Here is a 24,273-nt window from a genome sequence, read left to right as displayed (position 1 = left end):
ATGTAGATAAGTAGGTAAGTAAGTCTGTCTTGATGTTTGCTTATATAATTGTAAGTATATGATGTCTGTAGCTTATTGTGAACCTGTGTTAGGAAGCCTAGAGTACTGGGTTAGCTGTGATGCTAACAGCTGGGCTAAAGCCACAATGCTAACAGACAACAGACACAGCAAACTGACGCCAGGACTGTTGGATCATATCTTATAGCCACAATGCTGACAGTCAGCTTTGGCAGGTTTGGAGCAGGTTAGCTGTGATGCTAACTGTTATTTTTTTCTGAGCTGGATTACTTACTGAATGTTGTTAGTAGTGTTTATGAACTGTGTGCAGTTAGGGGAGTATCTAGAGTATTGTAGAGTATGGGAAGAAGTGAATTAGGCTGGACAGTATGGGCGGAAATTGTAATCGCAATATAATTCTTAATTTCAGTCCATATGATATGTTACAATAATGATAGGAATAATACAAAAGTCACAGCAAACCTGTAATAAACCCCCACAAAGTATGTCTGCACCTACAAATATCTGAAAAATTAATTTGCCAGTTAATCAAATGAATCTGTAATGAACATTGATGCTGCAAATAATGTATATAAAATAAAAGAAATGTGTTTAAAAATCATATCACCATTATTAACCATTATTATTCTGTTGCAATAAATTAGTAGTAAATGGACGTTTTTAATCAGCTGTAACAGGCCAGTCAATTTTAACTGGTAACCCAAAATAAGTAAACATGAAATTAACAATCTATGTATTCCCAGTGATGGGAATAACGGACTCCAGCAGCAAAACGCCCTTTTCCAGATGGAAATACCAACACTATTTCAAACTCACTGAGGTCAAAGGTAAAAATGTGCACGTCGAGCGCACATTATGTCCCTGAACGAAAAAAACTCTATGCAGGTACTTGTCTTTGCTGTCGTGCACTCTATTCATCTGGCTTATGAAACACGCTCTGATAAGGTGGGGGCTGGGGGGTGGGGCTTACGGGGGCCGAGTAACACAAAAGTAACGCAAAAGTTACTTTTACTGGTAACTAGTTACTTTTATAGTGGAGTAACTATAACTACTTGCTTTTTCAAAGTAATTTGCCCAACACCATGTATTCCTCTGTATAAGCTAACCGGAGCTAATTCACATTCACACACAGTTTTTTCCTTCTTAAATCCGTCTCTCCTGCACTTCCAGCTCTGGCACAGCAGGTATCAGCAGCCTACTTTTGATCAGTTCAGGCTTTCAGCAGAGCATAAGAAGGCATTGTGTATATTAAATGCAGATACACACCTGTACATCTATCCAAAGCCATTTAAAATCGCAGCTGAGTGTGGAGGAGAGGTGTAATTATTGGTAAATTATAGCAGTATGATTGTGTGTGTTGAGTGCTGTTAAAAAATTACATGAATCAAAAGAAGCTAAATATACCATAATGTGTGCCATTAGGTGCTTTCAGAATATATGTCTTTTTTTTTTTTTTTTGCTTTATTTTAATTGCTGCCCTATTAAGACACAGCATAAGATTGAAATGGTCAATATGAGAAAAAAAGTCATGTGACTGAAGGATTTCTGGGAAGGAATCATTTCTGGATTCTCACAGTTTGGATCAGTTCGATTTTGATTTGCTCCTCAGACGTTCCTGTTTCTCTCAGGGGATAATTGCCAGATTTAGTTGGTACAATTTACTAGAACTATTGGAGAAACTGTGCTGGACTCCGGACCTCATTTCCCACCTGCTGCTGTAGACTATTTCACTGTGACGTGCGTTCTGTTCCTGATCCCTAGTCATTTGTTGATTTTTATTGCATTGCCTATTGCATTTTAGCACTTCAATCAGCAGCCTAAATCTCGCACTGATTATTTTATAGTGTGGCTGTTATTACCTATAATTTCTAAAACTGTAATTTTCCTCCTATCCTTCTTAAATTTGAGTCCACAGTGGAGCCTGATTGAGACTAAATAACCCTGATTTGAAATCTGAAAGATGGTATATTGGCTTTGTTCAGACTGCAGGGCAAATCCTGATTTTTTAGACTGAGGGCACTCCTGCTACTAATCCTTTTCTGCTGGTTATGCAGGACAAAAGCAAAGTACAGCTGATTGCATATTTTCCTCTTATGCAACAGTTTGGGCACTTTTGACCAAATTACACAGTTTGTACTTTTTGATTAGAGTATTGATAAACACAGTTTCTGTAGCTAATCAAATGTAAAACAATATATATATTTTTTTTTTTTGCAAAGATTATTAACATAGTGTGATGGGGCAAGAAGGATGGTCCATGGGCCCACCACCACATTGACACTCTCTGTGCCCAGCTGAGGCTCATGGGAGTGATTAAGCCTGCTGTGTTCTCTTAAAAGGACACCTCAGCTCTCACCTGAGAGTGAACAGGGAGAGAGAGAGAGAGGGTGGGAGTAGGAGGGGTGAGGCGACTGGAACTAAGGCTACATTCACATTACAAGCCACATTGCAGATTTAGCTATCTTGACGGTTTACGTTCACAAATGTAACTGACCTGTATCTGTATGTAATGTGAACGAATCTGCGCACATTGATACGTGTATAAACCTCTTCTTCTTCACCAACAACAAAAAACGTCATAATTTAGAGATGGCTCGTAGTTTTATAAAGGGAAATGTATGCGTTTGTTAGCAGCTCATATGTGGAGCATCTTTTGCTGGAGTGGAGAAACTGCAAACAGCTGGTCTTAAGTTCAAGCTCAGGTTGAGGAGGTGGAAAAAATGCCAGGTGCTTTTGCTTTTTCTGTTTTTACAGCTATAGCTGCACAGCTGCACCAAGAGTTGTGTTGTGGGTATGAGAGAGAAGCACATAGCGCTAATGCTAATGCATAAAAGCAAAAAGACGAAAGGAATTCAACATGATTTGACCGTTCACATTCATGTTGCATGTCAATGGATCGGATATGTATCCGATTTAGGACCACATATGAAAGTGATTCAAATGTGATTTGAAAAAAAAAAACAGATTTGGCACGTTCACACAGCCTTGAAAAAATCTGATCTGAGCCACATTGAGCAAAAAATCTGATTTGAGTCACCTCAGCCTGGTAATGTGAACGTAGCCTAAGTGCATACTTCCGTTTAAAATAAAGATATGTATGAGTTCACTGAATCGCTGTGTTAGTGTTTGTCTCTCTGTTGCTTCCGGACTGTCAGGCCAGTAGCCACACCCCTTTCCCCAGGGTAGTTTCCCCAGTAACATTGGTGGAGAATGTGGGTCCATGGAAAAGTCATGGAAATGTCTTGGTTAAAATTGAACCCTGCTTCAACTTCTACACAATCTATTTACTAAATGTACATCATTATTGTTTTAGTCCCTTCGGACAAATGCGTCTGCCACATGTAATATAATGTATAATGTTTGTGCATCCTTGGCAAAATGACACCTTTCGTATTTTTTGATTGGGTTTAAAAGGTTTAAAAACAACTCCTGTTGCTAATCGAACATAAAAACATAGTTTAGAGAAGCCTAAAACACAGTTACTTTGATATATTTATAACATCATTATTTTCTACTTTTACTTCTGTACTTTAAATATCTAAAGGTAATGTAAAAAAGACTGTATGGCCTGAGTCTAACAGGAAAAATCAGATTTCTCTGAGGCACAAAATCAGTCCAGTTCAGATCGGACATGCAAACACATCGAATTTGATGTGCTTGTCTGAACAAATCCATAGCATCAGCTGAAGGCAGGAGTTCGAATTCGAACAGAGAAGCAGTGATGTATGTAGAGGGATGTGAGAAGAGGAGGAAGAGGAGGAGGAGGATGTTTGTACACAGATAGTCAGATAGTGGACAGCAGGAGAGTGGGAGAAACAATGTGTGACTGTGACAGGTCACAGGTCCGCATTAAAAGGTGCAAGACACAAAAACACACGGCCAGCATGATGATTCTCTCTGTCTTTCTCTCGCTTTTTCTCTTCCTCTTCCTCAGCTCCCTCTCTTCTTCCAGGCTGGATAGATTAAAGAGGTTTCACATGGTATGTGTGTGTGTGTGTGATAGCCACGCTCTCAGAAAGCAGAGAGCTCCAGTGTTCACCCAGGCAGCCCCTTCAGAATAAAAATATCACCCAGAGCCTGGTACTTTGGTACACAGCCCCCCAAAATTAACACATCTCTCAGCTTTACACCGTTATTACAATCTTCATGACAATTAAAAAGCAATAAAAATCATCTTTTAAAATTAAATGTGCTGGAGATTCATTTTAGGAATGAAAATGAAATCTGCTTATGTGAAATATTGCATGTTTAAATTAAAGCAACAATCTATAAGTTTAAGGATTTGGGGATTTAGAGACCTCTCTGGTGAGAATGTGTAATTGCACCAAGCAAGATTTTGAAGTATATCAAATAGTTAAAAAAAAAAGTATTTTTCATTTTTTTTCAGATTAATTCTTTTTTTTTTTTTTGATAATCATGTGACTAACCCCACCCATTTGTGGAATTTTTTTGCCTGTATTTCATGTTTTATGCCTTGAAGAAGGCAAAGATGGCCGCATTGCGTTGGCCTTAGTGTTTTTACATCTACAGGCCATTGCACATCAAAGGCTTTTAGTCATTTTTCCTAACATAGTACCTTTGACTTATATTCTTTTTGATATTTCATTGTTTGCATTCATGAAAAGTTGATACTGTGTAGAAAGCAACTGCAACAAACCTACCAGACCACTCTGCACTCTGCTTTTAAAATAAATATATTATGATGATGATGATTGCAGTGATTGCAGGGATGGTCATGCCAGAATATTGTGTCTCCTTCCTCAGGAAATCAGAAATACTTCTGCTTTCTGTGTAAAAAAAAAAAAAACATCTTATGAACTGATGCTTTAAAGTAGAATTCTACCTTAATATCAGTGTTTTAATGTCCTACCAGCTTTAAAGAACCACAAAAGAATTACTAAATCATATTTCTGAAATGTGTTCCTTTGAATTAATGAAACATATCAGTCCTGCGTAAAATTTGTGCAAATATTTACTAACCTTAAAAAATGCTTTTATTGTGCTAATTTCTGCCTCTGCAGCGCCCTCACGGGATCAACTGTGTCCCTGTACTTTGGTACGCAGACACATCATAATATGCAGATCAGTTAATCAATAATACTGCTCCTCCCCCCCTTGTTGACGTATAACCATCTGCGTCTGACCACTGTCAGAGGCACGCTGCTCAGCCAATCAGCTCTCCCTCCTCATGCCCTGCCTCTAAACCCATACATCACCACCCACTGCCTCTCCCAATGTATTCCTTACATTTGTTTTTGCATTTTTTTGAATTTGAGCTGTGGGTGGAGGCAGATAAAAACACATTTTTTTAACACCTGATGTTAATTGTAGACAGTTTGGAATCAATAAAGCTGAAGTTTCTACAGTTTATTGTATGTTTATGTTATAATAAATCCACTCAGGCTGTGTGGAATTCTGTGTTTTGTCTATTTGGTTCAATTGTGAAAAACTCTAGAGAGCAATTACATCCAACTAACCTACCAGACCACTCTGTATGCTTTTAAAATAAATATGTTAGAGGAATACTGGGATGGATGTGCCCGGGCACTGTTAAATAAAGAAATACATCTCTAGGACTCCTGCTTTAGCATACAATTCTACCTGGATGTCAGTGTTTCTGTGTCTTGACATCTTTTTAATACATGCTTAAAAGTCACATTCTGGGTCTTTTAAAAACTGAGGTTATTCACAGTTCATCACAGACACTTTAAACACCATTAAGCTAATGATTCTGTTTCTCTCAGTTTATTGTATTTTGGTGTTTATTAATTAAAAATTAAATTATTCATTCCAAGGCTTAATGTTTCAGAGCCCAATAAAAAAAAAAAACAGCGAGAAATGTGAATATCTTCCAGTGCCCTCATATTTAACTCTACTATAATCTGCACCCAGACTGAATGTTTTCTTAAAGCCAGGCAGCGATAATGAGGGATCTCCTTCAGAAAGCCTACAGTCAGATAACAGTGCATCACTGGCTCCCATGCTAATCAAGGCTAATGTGTGTTATTGACTTACAGCTCCACAATGCTTCACTGGAGCTCTGCATCCTAATGGCATATCAAAGAATCATCGTTCACACCCATTGATCTCTGGTCCAGAATGTGTTTGTTCGCTGATGCCCACATTTTGTTAAGGCCATGTTTGAATGCTAATTTAATGCGCAGTGGCATTCCAGCTGGGTACATCATTTACTTTTAGTAGTGTACGCACAGCAGGAGGAATGAAATCGTGCGCATGACCTTATTAATTTTGTAGCGTTCGTGTGTTTGATGCAAGTTCTTAGTGGGATTTAATGTGTTTTTATTTTTAAAGTTGTAATTAAGTTTTTTTTTTATGGATTACTTGTGCCATTTTGCTTTCTTTGCAAGTTTTTACTTTGTGGTAATTATTAAACAGTGACAGTCTTTGTGTTGTGTGATTATATTATATTATCTTAATCTTCAGACCTCCCTGGGAGAGTAACTCATGTGTTTAGAATAATCCTTTAATAAGAATGGCTTGTTTTTTTTTCCAGAAACAGTTGGAGTTTTTTTTATAATGCATTATTACATGATTTTGCAATACTTTTGCTACAATACTCTTATCTTAAAGGGTTTATTTTTTAAAGGGTATATATTTTATGAGTCTATTTTTCGACAGGAATGAAGCCAAATTCTGCGTAGTCTAAAACTAGGCTTAAATCCCTGTCAAACGTTTGTGGACATTACCTCTAATGAATGCATTTAGCTACTTTAGATTGCAACCACACCTGACAGTGCCTCTGCAAATGCACACACACACACAGCATGTCTAGCACCAATGTCAAATGCCAGGTGTGGGCTGGGGGGGGAGGGGGGGGTTGGGGTGTACAGCCCCCAGCATTGAGTTGTGGAGCAGTGGAACTGTGTTCTCTGTAATGATAAGTGGGGCTCCATCAAATACTTACATTAAATGAGTTGGGGTTGGAGGCAAGGTGGTGTAATGACCATCCAACATCTTGACCTCACAAATTGGCTGCTGCTGAATACAATCAAATCCTCACAGCAGTTATCTGAAATCTAGTAAAAAGCCTTCCCTGGACAGTAGAGACTTTAACAAACAGTTGCTTGAACAAAACCAGAGTAAACTCTTTATAATACCCTTGATTTTGGAATAAAGTGAATAATCTGGTGTCCCAATACTATTTTGTCTCTATATCATATATATGTATCTGATATACAGGTTGGACCCTGGAACACTAATATAATAAACTACACAGATCATTATTGATCACCCTAGTAGTGCAGTGATGGTCTTAGTGGTCCTTTAAAGCTGAAGTAGTTCTGAGAGCATTGCAGTCCACAGAAATGTCTTTGAACTTAAACCCATTTCACACCAGTGATAAGTCAAGACAAAATAGTTTTCATTTTGTTTGTACACGGAAAATTTAAAGAATGCTCTCATCAAAACTGATGGTTGTGGAATTGGTTCCATATGGCTTTTTCTAAAACTTTATAGAGCAGAATTAAGCCTAGTTGTAGCCTATTCTCATTATAGATATTGACAGTTTAACCTATAATCTAAGTAGTTTTTCTTTTCTCAGTTTGTTTAGTTGTTCAATTTGTTCAGTTTTGATGGATGTTGGTTGTATTACTCCACCACATACAGGTAACCTAGCAACGATGCAGCGCTTACAAGCCAAACAGCGCAGCTACAAACAGAGCAGCAATGGAAGTATTTTAACAGAACATATTTTCTTACACTCTTTAACCTAAAGTCTTTCAATAACCAGCGATAAATAAACTGTGGTGTAATCACAATAATACACTCGTATTGGCACTGTTGTGCTACGTCAGAGGCATGAGACCGCAGGCACTTCCTGTCATGTATTATTGTATTATTAAGTAAAATCTGGAAATTGGTCCATCTTTCTAAAACATGTTAATAATGCCAATCAAAACATTCATGAAGAGTCATATCTAATATTTCTTTTGAACTGGAACAAGTAAGGTTAGACACAGAACCTAAGGTTGTTGGTAACTGTTTTACTAATGTATTATTTTTTTTCTTCTTCTCTCTACAGCCATCGTGATTCTGTTCATCACGTTACGACGGAGTAAAAAGGAGCCGCTGATCATCTCTGAGGAAGACATTCGGGAGAACGTGGTTACCTATGACGATGAAGGAGGCGGGGAGGAGGACACCGAGGCCTTCGACATCATCGCTCTGAGAAATCCAGAAGCTGCAGAGGAGCTGAAGTACAGGCGAGACGTTCGGCCCGAGGGCAGCCGACCAGGTTCTTCTTGCCGGCCGCACCGTCGCCACGGCGCCCACAGCCCCTCCTTCCTGGGGACGGAGGAAGAAATGGACGTCCGTGACTTTATTAAACAGAGACTAGCAGAGGCGGACCAGGACACCAGCGTACCGCCTTACGATTCTTTACAGACATACGCATTCGAAGGGCAGGGCTCGCCGGCAGGTTCCATCAGCTCCCTGGGGTCAGCCGGCGTCCACTCGGAACAGGATTACAAATATCTGGACGACTGGGGTCCGGAATTTCAAAAACTAGCCGAACTCTACGCAGAGGAGGTCGACGTACAATCCGAATCCACTACGAAAGACACAGAGGAACAGACTTAAATGCTTTTTTTTTTTTTTTTAGACTGATGAAAAACTTTAAACAATACTTCAAAACAAAGACAAGATAAACTGGCCTCTTTTTTGCTACCCCAGATTTCATTGTTTATCAATAATGTGAGATGTTCTCGGACCGTGACCCTGCCGAAAATTCCATCCGGCTGCAAAAGACACTCCGGCTGCTGTTGTTCTTCTCGTGCTTTTGGATCCTTTGAACTGTAGATCCTAAGAAGAGAATGAATGAGAGTTGATTTTGAGAAGAAAAAGAGAAAAATCTTTACAAAAAAAAAGAAAACACTAATGGAAAAAGAAAATATTTTCCCTGGTGTATATTTTTTATTGCTCAATAAAAAGTCCTTAATTCTGGACACATGGATATATGTGATAAAAAGTGTTACTGATCGTTTACTGTCTAATCTATTTTTATATTATTTTGTTCATGTTCAGGGGACCATTAAAAACAAAGATACATACTCAGTTCAGTTGGAGTCATTAATAGTAGATATTTTGTAGAAAAATTAAAACTGATTTTTCAGAAAAAACAAAACTGAATATTTTTTATTATACGTAAAAAAAACATATATGCAATAAATAATTTTGCTAGAAGTTATATACTGATTTCTTATACTCTAACGCTGGTTCACATTTTAGTTACTCTTATATATGTTTTTTTTTTTAATTAATATTTTGGTGAAATTATTGGCACAGTTGCTTTAGTATATTACAAAATGTTAAATTGCAGAGGACTTTTAATTTGAAATTAGGGATACAGGAAATGTGAAAAATGGGAGAGAGGTAGAAAAGGACAGAAGAAAGGAAGGTAGATGAAACTAGTTAATGTTTAGTTAGGTATCTTTTACAGTTCACAAGTATTTGTCTGATACGTGTCCTCAGGTGCAGCGTATGAAAACATTTTAGTTCTGCTTTCAAGCCTTAAGTTAAGTAATTCTTTAAAAAAAAAGGTATAAAGAGCACTGGATGTTAATCTACACAGATTTCTCTCCTGAAATCTGTTTATTTGGGTGAGTAAAGTGCTTCAGTTTATTAACAGTAAGCTTAGATTTCCAGATTACCACTAAAGCTGGGTGTAGCAGCATTAGCATTAGCATTAGCGGCTAACTGCAGTTAACGCTAGTAAATGCTGCCCGACAGCACTACACTGAGGAACCCTGAGTATTTTAGTAAGCCAGGGCGACATTAGCTAGAAGTTCATTCCACTTTGCTTGTTTTAACACAGTAGCTTGAATGTGCAGGCTACAGTAAGATATACTTCCCTTTAAACAGTAAAAAGCTAGAACTTAGTGCAGTTAGCAACTAATGCTAATGCTAATGCTGCTCCAGCAGTGATAGCCGGATTTAACAGCAGGCTACAGGCCAATAATAATCACCTCTGAACTCTGAAAGAGCTAGTGCTTAGCGCGGTTAGCTTAGCAGCTAATGCTAATGCTACTCCAGCCTGGTTCCTTGAGAACTAAACCGAACTTCTGTATAACACTGTACTTCAGCAGAGTAGCTTTACTGCTCCTTAATACCTGACTAGTAAAATTCATACATTGACGATTGACACTGACGATTTTTGGGAATATTATTGAATTATAAGTGCATCTTATAGTGCTAAAAATATTTGTGTATGTATATTTAAATATTCTGTACGTTAATATAGTTAAAGGCTAAGTTGTTAGTAAAAGCATTTTTACAATATTTAAATCTCAAACTTTGTTGAAATCCACTTTAAAATGTATTGATATTCGATGCCATTTCCAGTACACTGCAAAAAATGATGCGTAAAATGTACTTTAAAAAAGTTTCTCAACTTTCTGCATTCGCTTTTTTTTTTAAGTGAATTTAATTTCAGATAAATTTAAGTAACTTCAACTCGGTTTCAAGACTTAAATGTTACATAGAGTAAATAAGTGAACTGAACTTCACTCAATCCTTTCTTTTAGTAAACTTTACTTAATTTATTTTTGCTGAATCAATCCTTTCTTTTAGTAAACTTGACTTAAATTCTTCGTACAATATTACCCAATTACAATTACTTAATTTATACAATAATACTAAAATTTAAATATTTTTAGTTAAAATACACATTCAAATATTTACGTAATCTCAAAGAATTTTTTTTTTTTTGTAAACAGACCAAGTCTCACTGTCACAACACATGGATGCATGTAATACATTATGTTTAGTATACTAAAAAGAATGTATTACATGCCATCCATGTGTTGAGACAGTGTAATGTGTGTTTTAACTAAAAATATTTAAGTTTCAGGAATTATAATATATTATGTATCATAAATTATTTGAGAAATATTGTTAGAATTAAGTAATTGTAATTAGGTAATATTGTATGCAGCAATTAAGTAAAGTTCAGTTCACTTATTTCTTGAAACTGAGTTTCTTAAGTTACTTAAATTGATCTGATATTAAATTTACTTAAAAAAAATCAAATGCAGAAAGTTGCGAAACTTTTTTTTAAAGTAAATTTTACTCCTCATTTTTTTCAGTGTAGTATGAAAAAATGGAGGAACCTCCAGTAATTGCTGCTCTCATTGATTCAATTGGAAATGCAATAATTAATATCCCCTACTCACTGCTGTGTAATATTGACTATAGGAACACAGTGACTATCGTTTTTTTTTTTTACCAAGTCTGAACACACATTGATAGCTATCAATATATCAGTGTTGTTGACAACTCTAATACACAAGGCTTCCACAAGATCATTAAGTGTTAATATGCCCATAACATCATATTCTTACATTATCCCTGGGTCCTGTAAGCACAGCCTGTTCTGCTGCAGTGCTGTGAGGCATTATAGCACTCCATATTTCCATTACCTGAATAGCACCTCCGTAATGTGCTTCCACTGTGTGATGATGTCTTGGCTGCTTCTTTGCCTACTATTACAGTAGTGGTTTTCTTTATTACAGTAGATACCTGAGCCTCCCTGTGGGCTCCCCTCACTCGCCTTTCTCTCTTTGCCCTCAGGTTAGGCTCTCCTCGATTCACCCAAGATGAATAGAAAGAGAAAGTAATGAATATTTTAGTATTTCTGCACACCCTCGCCACACTGCCACCGGGTGTGTGTGTTCTGTGTGTTCTGTGTGTGTGTGCTCTGTGTCTTTGTGTGACTAAGGGCCGAGTGTTGACTTCTGTTGGCCTAGTCCATGTTTATCAGTATCTGCATGTGCTCAGAGAGCGAGAGATAAGAATGCAGATTTATTCCATATAAACACAAACACGCTCTAATGCGCATTTTAATGAGTCGTCACACTGATGCCAAAATATGATCTGATTACAGCATATTTGTTTCTGTAAGAGAGAGAAGTCAGAGAGATAGCGGTGAGAAGTGTGTGTGTGTGTTTATGGGTGTACACCAAAAGCTGGAGCTCAGTTTCTTGGCAACCTGCTTAAATCAGGAATATCTTCTGAAGTTATTTAAGTATTGATAGCAAAAATTGTTCCACTTAGCTCAAGTAACAACCTCTACCCTTCTGTTTTTTTTTTATAAGGAAAGCAGTACAAGAGAAAAGATATCATTAATTCTGCTGCTTATGTTTAATTCTGTATGAAAAATAAATAGCCTAAATGTAATTTTGTGTTGCTTTTCAAAGTAAAAAAAACACCTCAGGAAATGTTACTATCCTAGTCCTGTACCGCTCATATCTTTCAGCTGGAAAACAGGCAGTTAGTAAAGAAGATGTAAACTGATACAGAGTGTTATAGTAAGTGATGCTGAATGCTTATTTTACTCCATTTTGCAAAGTACAGTAAAATTAACTCATTTTAAAAATGTCTAGTTGTGGTCTCTAGTATGAATAAATGCCACGTGAGCCATTTTATGAGAAAAAATAAGTGCTCAGGTGTTTCTATTTAGCCCTGCTTTAGATCAATGAACTACTGGTCTCTGAAGAAAGACAGGTTTTGGCTCTTGCTCGTGAATATTCATACATGCAAATATATCGCCTTTGATTGACTATCACCACTGCAGCAGAGAACGTCTACCTGCCTTCTGCCCACAGTAAATTTTACAGCTGTAAAATTCAAAAGACAATATGCCATTAACCCCGCGGCAACGCAAATAAAGTAAGGCTAAGGCTATTAACTCTTAACTCAGACCTGGTGATTCGGTGCTTAAGCAATTTCACCACGTCGAAGCCACTCTATATCATAAAACCTGACATGATAGATAGATAGATAGATAGATAGATAGATAGATAGATAGATAGATAGATAGATAGATAGATAGATAGATAGATAGATAGATAGATAGATAGATAGATAGATAGATACTTTATTGATCCCCGAGGGGAAATTTTGGATGCCCGCTTTGACCGTTGTTGTGCCTAGTTGAGCTGCCTTGTCAAACCGTGCTTCCCTTGTGTATGTTTATCAACCGGAGATCCCATTCAAACCTACAGTTACCTACACAAGATAGATTGTTGTAACAGAAGCTGTAAACATATTAAACAGAGCTGTTAGCTTCTCCTTAGCTACAGCTACTAATGAGCTCAGCTCTGTCTGTGGGCGGTCCTGAGCCGAGGTGGGCGAGGCCATGAAGTCACCGGTTGACGTAGACACCCACGTCTCTCTGATCAACTCGTATTTCTGAGGATTTTCTTTTACTAGCAACTGCAGACAAGAGAGGCTGAAGAACAGTTTTATATGTAGCATGCATATAAAACTCAGAGAGACCTATAGTATTTCACAAAGAACAAGAAAACTTGCCGTTTGTTTGCCCTCATTGCTGGGTGTGGTGGAGTGTGAGCCCGCACAGCTACTGAAAATAAATCCTAATGTTATATCAGATGCTACGATACGACTTAATGACTTAAATTGGTCATTGGTTGGTATAAATAAGAATATTTCAGTTGCCAATCATTTGGTTCAACCCTACTGTACATGGATATTGAAACACTGCTGTGAGGATTTTTTTATTTATAATTTATAATTCACCAACAGGCAGAGCATTAGTGCAGTCCAGTACTGATCCTGTTCTGAATCACAAATGCTGGTCCAGCTGATCCCAAAGGTATTGCATGCAGCTTCAGCATCACTCCAGAGGATGCAGGTCCACTGATACACAGCCTGATGCCGGGGGGCTTTATACTCCCTTTATATTATACTTTATAGGTTCTTGGCATTGGGAATGGTGTCTGTAGACTTATGTGCAGCTCCTCTATGGAGTTTTTTTTTTTTCCTCCAGGGCTGTGTTGTGTTCTCATGTTGATGCTTACTTGTTGTCATCACCCACAGCCCAAGCTGCATTCCAATTTTTAAGAACAAACGTGATAAGAATGGTTAGAGTACCAGATGTATTCCAGATCCACCTGGAAGAGTAAAGATAGTTTGAATGGATCTGACAATGGTACCAAGCTGTAAATGTTTAGTGTAGTGAGTAGCTTTCGTTTGGTGCGTTAGAGTTGTGCATCCTTAGAAATGCATGCAACACACCTGTATCATGCAGTACCAGTGCACACAAAAATGCCGGTGGTACTGCAGGCACTTAGAAGCACCAAAATGGCAGATATCTTTGAAGAAAGGTGAAAAACAGTGAGCAAGTGAACAGTCAGTTCTTAAAATTGATGTGTTAAAAGCAGCAGAAATGGGCAATCATAAGAATCTTAGACAATTTGAGGAAAGGTCAAATTCAGAGCATATTCAGAATATCAAGCAGGTCTTTTTATGGGCTTTTTCTGGTATACAGTGGTCAGTATCTACCTGAGATGGTTTAAGAAGTAACAACTGGCGATTTGAAGATAACTAAGGTAACTAAGGCTCATTAATGCAATTTATGGAGGCCCTCTCTCCAGATACCACTTACATCTTGGTGGCAGCCTGTTGTGGTGGCACAAAGGGGACCAACCACTGCTATTACTTCAAAACTCTTACTTTGACCTTCATTATTCCTCCTAGGACATTTTTACACCAGCAATTTTTTATTTAGTGATTACTCCACGATTTTGGCACACGTGATCAAAATGTTAAAGCTGCTTTCAAGCCCGGAAGCAGTTCAAAGCACAGATTTCTGGTCCTCCTGAAATCGTTGGTCTTGTTTTTTTTTTTTTTTTTTCTCAACTGGTCTTTGGCGTGGCCTGTTGCAGGTGTGTAAACTATCTGCTCCCTGTGCCACTCGTAGGGTTACACGATTGGTTGATTTTGTAACGTAATGTTTCAACTTATCCCTGTAACAAGCTCAGCTTTGTGGAGTGAGTTCAGGTACTGACAGCATGGTGACAAAGTCTTACTTTGGCTTCCATGGAGAAAAATGATCAGATATGAGAACAACATTTTTGTTTGCATCCAAGCAAAATAAGTAGAAAACAGACAAGGCATTTGTGAATCTATAGTCAGAAAATGACACATGCAATTGTATACAGGATGAAAAACAGTATTAGCCTGAGATATTTCGTGTTTTGCATGGTCAACTTTATTGAATCTATTAATAAACATCCATTCCTGCATTTCAGACCTGCACAACGCATTCCAAAAAAAGATGTGGTTGAGGCAAAAGAAGACTGGAAAGGTAAGTGGTAGTAATAGAGTGAAAAGAACATGTTAGAATTTTACCAATTAGCCAAAAGCAGCATCTAGAAATGTCAAATATATCCCACCATATGCAGTACAGTTTTTTTTGCACTGTAAACTGCTCAAGTGTTTTTATATATATAAAAAAAAAAAAAACGGGAAACAGGCAAAGCTTTTTTATGAACCTACATTCAGATAAGTGACATATCCAACCGTGCAATTCTCCAAAGATTTCGACTGGAGTTTTTGAGTATTAAAAAAGCTAACCAGCTATAATAAGCCCCTCCCCCAAACAAGCCTAGAACTGAACAAGTGCGATAATGCCCCAGTTAAATCCACATACACCAGGTTCACAACCACTGGTTCACAATCTCAGCTGAAGCTAATTGATGTAATAGACTTTATTATTTGTAATTAAAGCTATCGCTGTAGTGTAGGGTAAAAAAAATGGGACCTAAAATACACTGTGATGAGTGTTCCTCACACAGCACTGCACGCAACATGTAATCACCTGCCCGGCCTGTCGTCCAAGCACGCCGTGTGCATGCATGCGTGTGCGTGAGCTTGTGCTATGTGTGCGAGTGGCATATGGCACACGCTCGTTGGGGGAAATGCGCTTCTCTCAGCTTAAACAAGGGGCATTTTTCACACATGACTAGCACACTGATTGCTATGCAATTAGTCACACGGTGGGTCATTAAACATTGACGCTGTGCGTGGTTTATAAGAGGCTGCGGCTCAGAGAGCACACCGGAACCAAAGAGTAATTACTTTTCAAATACTGCTGAAAATCTCCGCTGGGGTTTGTCCTGTTTTATGGAGTGTGCCGCTATGGAGTGTTCATAAGTAATTAGTAAGAACAGGATGCATGACAATAAACCAGGTAAATACAGGTGTATACTTATCCTGATAATACAACAATAGAGACAGAACACATTTCATCATCTGAGAAAAACATGCCCCTCATGGGGTACAACATGTTGCTCAGTTTGAGTAGAAGTGAATGGGAAATTGTGGTTTACTGTGTATTTTTTAAAGCCAATGTCCATAAGTTTTGGGGGATTTAGGGTCCTCTCTGGTTAAAAAATGGGTAATTGCACTGAGTATGCGGAAGAATCGTTTTACACTACGCGGGTGTGATGCAGTCTCCTTTCAGAGAGGATGAATCCAATTCCAGGTTATGTTCAGTTAGAGAGAGAAAGAGAGAAAGCGCACTCAGTCAGAAACTGCTGAGTTTCCCCTTCTGAAGTCTCCATTGCTCCACCAGCCGCTCACGCTAGTAAAACTGATCCGGATCCTCTTTTAGACACTGCATGTGTGATGTAAGAATGTAAAGACACATGACACGTCCAGAAGAACTCCCTTCCAAAAAACATATTTTACAGTTATGGTTTACCAAGAGGTCAATACTTGACAGCCTAAACAAACCTGAATTGTATCTCGGAGTTTCATTTAAGCTAGCTAACAGGTTAACACAGAGAAAACTAACATAGCTAGAACCTTTAACAAATACAGATCATTTAAATACTGTAGCTAAAGTAATGCAGTAATACAGTATCTGGAAATTCAATTTATTTATTTTTCTATTCTCAGAAAGGAAATGAGTTAATTAATATTTTGACCTTATCTGCTGAACACACAGTTATGAATATGGTCAGGATCCTAAAGCCTCAACCAGGAAAAGTTGTGATGCTATGAAAAATGTGAATAATAAAAGTGTTTCTAACCTTATGAACCTGAGATATTTCCCATTTTGCCTGGTCAACTTCATTTCATTTTTTAATAAACATTCAATCTTGCATTTTAGGGCTGCAACACACTTTCCCAAGTGGAGTTTTCTGGAGTGAGGCAACAGAAGGCTGGAAAGGTAAGTGGTACTAATAAAAAAACAGCTGCAATTGATACAATTTGCACCCAGCTCACATTACAAGGTATAAAAAGAGCATTTTTAAAGAGATAAGGTCTCTTTAAATAAACAAACATAGGAATAGATTCATCAGTCTGCCAAAAGCTGCATCTAGAAATGTCATAGAGCTTGGATATCCCAACATATGCAGTACATAATACCATCAAAAGATTCAGGGAATCTGAAGACATCACTGTGTGAAAGGTACAAGGCTGATGTTATGTATTGGAGGCTGGTGATCTTTGGGTTCTCATGTGGCACTGCATTAAAACACCCATAATTCACTGCTACTGAATCATTGTCTTCAATTCACTGTGCAATTTACACATTCAGAGTTAAAGCTGCATCATTCAAAGAAGAATCTATATATAATCCATCTATCCGAACCATAAAGAAACAAGCTTATTTAAAATGGATTTAGGATAAATGGAAATCTGTTTTGTGGTCAGATTAATCAAAATTTCCCATTTTAAAAATTTTGGCCCATGGAAGATGATAACTCTGAATTGTGTTTACATATGGATTCCTTTTTGCATGATAAAGCATTTACTTGCATTCCTACTCTGATTTGAAGCTGCATGTCAGTTTTAAAGCAATTTTCAGCAGGTTTGTACAGTCCTAACATATCATTATTTGTTACCAAGAAATGGCTTGGGATCACACATATCTCTATATATAAGTTGTGAGGTGTTATCTTGTGAATGGGGCCAAACACTTGCCACTGTGCTCACGGCAAGTCAAAATAAATTATCACAGTTTGAGTGAGGCCTGATGCAATTCACAAATTTGAGTTTAATCTGTATCAGGCAAAGAAGAACCCGTATATCCATACCATAAAGTGTCAGGTCTTTTGTCTGTCTGGTTCTCAAGTCTGTGTTATTCTCAGGTCTGTGTTTCTTTCCCAGTGTTTTTCCACTCACCTGTGTTCATTTGTAGCTCCGCCCCTTCGTCCCAGGTGTTTCCTGTTTCCTGTGTGTGTGCACCTCTATTTAAGGTCCGTGTTCCATTTCCCCGGTGTCGATCCTTGTACGTTTATCGTCTGTCAGTGCTCCATGTTTTCCCCAGTTTCCTCAGTCCTGTTTTTCAATAAATCCCTTTTGTTTGCATATGCGTCCGCCTCCGCGTCCTCCCTGCACCCCAACCCTGACATAAAGATACACCATCACATTCTCTTGGCCAAACCTTATTTAGAATGAATTAAGGATAAATAAATAACTGTTTTGTGGTCCGATTCATCAAAATTTCACGTAGCTTTAAAGCAATTTTGTCCGTTTTTAGCTCTGTTTTGAGGTTTGGAATCCGGTAAAAAAGAATTTAATCAGATTTTTGCAAAAAACTCTATAATGCCAGTGAATATCAGAATCCAATGTGATGGGCGTGGTCTAAATGTACTCTGTCTCCATACAGTCCTCTCAAATGCATTTTTTATTTATAGGTCTAAAATAAAAAGAAAAATAAGCAAAAGGGTCTCAATGTGCCATGATATTTTAGATACGTAGAACTATTTCTACTGAAGCTGCTGAGAGGGGAGCTTGTTTATATGCATGTGTTTGCAGTGTGCTCTAATATTTCACTTGGATCGTTTCCATCGGAGCTTCAGTGAGAGAGAAAGACAGAACAGTGTTCCCCGCGAAGGAAATGTGCTGAGCAAGCACTCTGCAGTTCCACATCTTTTACTTTGGTCTGCTCTAATTATCATTTCCTGGCCAAGGAATTGAAGCATACTGAGGCAAAAAGGCTCCAGCCCTGGATTTCACAGTTCCAGCAGTGAATTATCTTTTTTAACATTGGCTTCCAACAGTGGCTCATTTCTCATGCTGATCGGCTTGCTATTGGGTTTTTTAAAGCAAGGTTAAATTCTCAGGGCTATCTCTGAACCACTTGCCAATTGAAGTTCAGTCAACTGAGGTTTACAGATGCCAGGAGCTGGGGTTCAAACCCACATTAATCCTGGTTTGTGGACATCAAAAACAGGTTTGAACTGTAAGATACTGCTATGTTTAAATATACCCTTAAATAAAACAAATGGACAACAGCCAAAATGTTCCTGTGCACCATCAGCCTTAGTTTAGCTGGAATATACACTGGTATATGATAAAAGTGATGAGATAGCAGTGAGTGAATTGATTATTAACTGTTACCTCAGGGGCCAGCTTGGAAATGCTCACATCTTGTGCAAGTTGTGAGGTGTTATCTTGTGATTTTCTTATGTGAGTGGCACTTGCCAATTGCAGTTTACTCAACTGAGGTTTGCCATTTCCAAGAGCTTGGGGTTCAAACTCACATTAATCCTGGTTTGTGAGCATCTGAAAAAGGTTTGAAGATGTTACTAACACATTGTGACTGTCCGAACAAAACCTTTAAAAATGCACAAGAAAAAAGAATACGATAGCACAATGTAAATTGTTACTTCAAGAAACATGTTGGGAACACCTATACCTGTATAAGTTGGGAGGTGTTCCAAATTGTGCATTCTTGATCCACAGTGTCACATTTTACACACCATACAATGTATAATTACCACCCACAGTGGACAGCGCAGTTTGTAGTCAGCTGTGTCTTGCTGCAAATGTCCATATGAACAAGTCATTGCAGTGCAATGCAGTTCCCATTGGACTTGGCAAAAAGTCATGGGAGACACAATACTAATATGTTTTACCATTATATCAGTATTTTGTCAAGTCAGTGTATAGTATATTCTTTTTTTGGGTATTTGGTTAATTTGAGGTTGTCTTCTACTTGTCGAATTTCACCACCCTGATGAGTTGTCGAGTTGTCTGACCAGGCCATCTTCTCCAGATGGAAAATTTATGAGGGTTGCCAGGTTGAGGACACTGAATCTACAAGTTAATGTATATGTTAGCAATATATATATTTTTTTAATCGTCTCTTTTGGATTTTAGCTAATTTGATGCACCACTGGTTGTGTTAACCAATGTTAAGCTTAATGTACTTAACTGTGTAGAATAAAATTAGCCAACTAAGTATCCATCTTGTAGTCCTTCTGGGATCTAAGCTGTCTTAGTCTATCAAATGCATTCCCAATATATACTCATGTTTTGCACTCTAAGTGGCGTTTACTTGCTATTGCGCTATTTCCTGCTATTGTTTTTTTCTATACCTGGCAACCCAGGGTGTGGGAATAGGACTAAGAGGAATGGACAGTGGGCTCTCAAATATGTAACGGACAGTTTTTATAGCAACATACTGGCACAAGCACTGCTATAAAGAGATGCTAAAGCTTAAGTTTAGCTATTTTTTAATATCTGTTGACTCACTGATTATTATATTTTCTGTACTATCTGTTCATAAAATAATACATACAAGTCCATGATCTTTCACTGCTCCAAATCATGTAAAGGGTAGCTGATTTTTTTAGATGATGCAAAAAAATGACAGATTTAGATGTTTACAGGGGTAACACGGGTTATAATATGACAGTGATTACATCTAGCAGTTAAAAGTAAAGTTGCAAAACATCAGCAAATCCTGGTCTAGCCTATGACTCCTTTCAGTGGAGCATCAGCAGTGATCCACTCAAACAGCAGGACTCAGTGAGAAACTGTCACTGCAATCTGAGTTTTCTTTAAAGCATAAAAAGTGGTGCAGGAAGAAGGCAGTCATCAAAGCTTGTGGATAAAGCCTCTTAAACCCACTAGCACTTCAGCTTTGTGCAATGCAGCCCTGGGGAAATGTTAATGTTTGTAAAGTGTATGAGCTTTATGTCTGAGCTCGATGCACAGCATGAGCAGGATCAAGAGAGAAAGTTGGCGTTTTAAGTTGTCTGGAGGTTTAATCTTACCGTAAAAAAACAACATTTGAGAGAGAGTCTGAATTTGGGTTATGAAGAGTTTTTACTAATATCATATATTTACAGCAGAAAATGGTCAGATTTAAACATTTATATGATGTCTGCTTATGCTAGGGTTAATTATTTAATATGTAAGGTTGATTAAAAGATTTCATTAATAGGAGATGAATGCAAAACTCTCTTATCTACAAATGACAACTTTACAGAAGGAAAAAAATCTTAACTTAACTTTTAGTGAGAGTCAGGCATTTCTATTAGTCCACTCATGATGAAATGTTAGGAAATTATGTCAAAAAATGTTTTGAGATACAGAGTTTTTGCAGGTCATCACACACTAAAAAACAGAGGTACCATATACAAGTACTTTCTTGTACTTACAGGTACATAAAGGAGTAAATAATTATTGGTCTTTTACAGAGTTAGATGTGTTCCCTTTGAAGTGCAGTCTTTCCTAAGAGCAGAAGGTACAAATTTGTACCATTTAACCACATTCGGTATTCTGTATCACTGTATTAATAAACAATATATATATTTTAATTATACTTTTGTTTATTAAAAAGCCAGACAATTTTGGATCTTCAATTTCTTGACACATATTTAGTTGATGATAATGTTTATTATCTTTATAATCTTTACTGGTACAAAAAATATGGGTGGCAAAAAAAGTGATTAGCTTGGTACCTTTTTTAAATACAAATCTGTACTTATTTTTCTTAGTGTGCTCTGTTTTTCACTCTGTTTTTCAATGGTCAGGACCCAACAGGACCACCATAGAGCTGATATTATTTGAGTGCTGGGTCATTTTTTTTTTTGCAGCAGTGCTGCTGGAATTATTAAACACTTTGTTCACTCATTGTACACTCTGTTAGACACTCGTCTTACAGTGGTAGTCAGAGACAGGCAGGGTCAGTATCAAAATGGAATCAATCGTAAACAACATACCAGAGTGTGCAGGCAAAAGGGTCGTACACAGGGAAATCCAATAGGTAAAGGGCTAGGCAAAAAGAGTAGTCTAAATACACAAAAACAGGTCGTTAACAATAGGAAACAAGCAAAAGAAACGCTAAGTAGAAGAGCTAGAGAACTAGATTCAATACCCAGAGACCAAGATAACAAAGGGGCATACAGGGGTTGGACAATGAAACTGAAACACCTTTTAGACCACAATAATTTATAGTCCTGATGGACAGCTCTGGTGGAAACAGGAGAGTTGAGGTGCACATTAAATTCGTCCGTGGTTTTATGTTTTTTGGATACAATCCGGGTTAGCATCCGAACATCCATTTCAGACAGCTTCCTCTTGCGTCCACAGTTAATCCTGTTGGATGTGGTTCTTCCTTCTTGATGTGGTATGCTGACGTTACCCTGGATACCGTGGCTCTTGATACGTCACAAAGACTTGCTGTCTTGGTCACGGATGCACCAGCAAGACGTGCACCGACAACTTGTCCTCTTTTGAACTCTGGTGTGTCACCGATAATGTTGTGTGCATTGCAATATTTTGAGCAAAACTGTGCTCTTACCCTGCTAATTGAACCTTCACACTCTGCTCTTACTGGTGCAATAATGTGCAGTTAATGAAGATTGGTCACCAGGCTGGTCCAATTTAGCCATGAAACCTCCCACACTAAAATAGGACAGACCAGGTGTGAGCAATCAGAAGCTCGGAGAGCGTGAACGCTGTAGTATCACTTGATCAGCAGAGTCAGGGAAGTCCAATGTGAGGGCAGGCTGGGAATTGGAGTCCAGAACAGGCAGACTGATAGCGTCAGGACTGACATTAGCCATATGACCAGACCGTTCAAAACATTGTTTTAGTCACCATTGTTGTCGTTGCATTCAATTTAAAACCAGTGGTTTCTGGGGAGCCCTGGCCAGCTTGGGGCCCCCTGCAATTGATTGGTTTGCTTGACTAGTTGCAATGGGCCTGTCTGTATATATATATATATATATATATATATATATATATATATATATATATATATATATATATATATATATATATATATATATGTATATATTTGGTGAATTAAGGGTAATTGGGAGATAAAGCAAAATAGGGCAGTTTAGCTAAACAAATTCACAGATTTTAAATGGACTCGTAATGAAATTTTCAATCTTTTGTATGCTGAATGTTAAACTGGACTTAAAGTATGCCTGACAAATGTCAATGTGCAGTCATGTCCAAACATTTGGAGCATAAAAAAAAACATGAACACCACGTTTCTGCTGCTTCACTCTGGAAATTCACTTCACTAAGTGAGCTGCTGATGATCTTCAAACTCGATTTGGAACACAGTCTGCCAGCCATTCAGAGATGGAGGGTGCTAAGCTGCTAAGAGCTTTAGAAACCAATAAAAGGATTTTGAAATCAATTCTAAATGAAAGAGGCAGAGAATGCGATGCTAAAACAGGTGTAATCTGCTCCCTCTCTCTCTGGAGTGTGCTAGCACAGTGGGTGCAGTGTTCTGACCAGGAGCTAATCTGTCTCCAGCTTTAGCTTCTCCCGGAAACAAACTGGTGTGATCACCAAGCATGAAAGGATGTGTGTCGTCTTTGTGTGGAACCAGATGGAGATGGAGCACAACTTGCGTGAGGTGTTCTTTCTATAGGTGAAAAACGTCAGTCTTACTGCTATTTTTGATCTGGGATTTAAATATCAAAGTAAGAGTGAAAAATCAGACATTGTAAACACTGAAACAGCAACAAACAACTTCCAAGGTCCCACTTTATAATAAGTGTCCCTAAGTACTATGTAGTTACATGATAACAATCCATGTAACTACAGTGTAACTACTGATGAAGTACACATTGCTACTGATTAACTACAGAGGTACAGGTTATGTAATTGCACATGTGTATTATTTATATATATATATAATTTTGGGTTAATTCAGGGTGAGTGTACTTACACAAGTAATATAGCAAGTGTACTTACACATGTGTAACAATGTGTGTGTACTTACACATGTGTATTGGTGCGTGTGATAAGTTGAGTATAAACTTATCTAACAGCTGTTGTCTACTACACACACTATTACATTGTTACACATGTGTAAGTACACTTGCTCTATCTATAACTTGTGTAAGTACACTCACCCTCGTACACACGTGTACTTACACAAGTCAAAATGAACCTTAATACACATGTGTAATTACATAACCTGTACCTCTGTAGTTAATCTGCAATAGTATAATGTGTACGTCATCAGTAGTTACACTGTAGTTACGTGGATTGTTACTGTGTAACTACATAGTACTTAGGGATACTTATTATAAAGCGGGACCAGTTCCAATTTTTAGGGAGAGATGCTGTAGAATGAAGACATCCTGAGCAGCTATACACCTGTGTGTGCATACCAGTACTGACCTGTGAAAATGTAGACACTCCCCATGAGTCCAAACAGTGTCC

At 37.9% G+C, this 24,273-nt stretch overlaps 1 protein-coding gene and 1 long non-coding RNA gene across 3 annotated transcripts in view; both read left to right on the top strand.

The window, feature by feature from the left end:
- Positions 1 to 9,010, top strand: part of LOC103028344 (cadherin-18) — a 379,608-nt gene extending 370,598 nt beyond the window's left edge. For both annotated transcript variants that reach the window (XM_049464277.1, XM_049464276.1), the window contains one exon: positions 8,060 to 9,010. In XM_049464277.1, coding sequence (XP_049320234.1) covers positions 8,060 to 8,616 — 557 coding nt within the window. In that variant the 3' untranslated portion in view covers positions 8,617 to 9,010. The remainder of the gene's footprint in view (positions 1 to 8,059) is intronic.
- Positions 9,011 to 9,486: 476 nt separating this feature from the next.
- Positions 9,487 to 24,273, top strand: part of LOC111192728 (uncharacterized) — a 90,528-nt gene continuing 75,741 nt past the window's right edge. Inside the window, exons 1-3 of the long non-coding RNA XR_002650113.2 lie at positions 9,487 to 9,635; positions 15,087 to 15,142; positions 16,952 to 17,011. This is a non-coding gene — a long non-coding RNA (uncharacterized LOC111192728). The remainder of the gene's footprint in view (positions 9,636 to 15,086; positions 15,143 to 16,951; positions 17,012 to 24,273) is intronic.

This window comes from Astyanax mexicanus, chromosome 15 (assembly GCF_023375975.1).
Source record: "Astyanax mexicanus isolate ESR-SI-001 chromosome 15, AstMex3_surface, whole genome shotgun sequence".
NCBI classification, from domain to species: domain Eukaryota; kingdom Metazoa; phylum Chordata; class Actinopteri; order Characiformes; family Acestrorhamphidae; genus Astyanax; species Astyanax mexicanus.
This window is presented reverse-complemented; position numbering and strand designations above follow the sequence as displayed.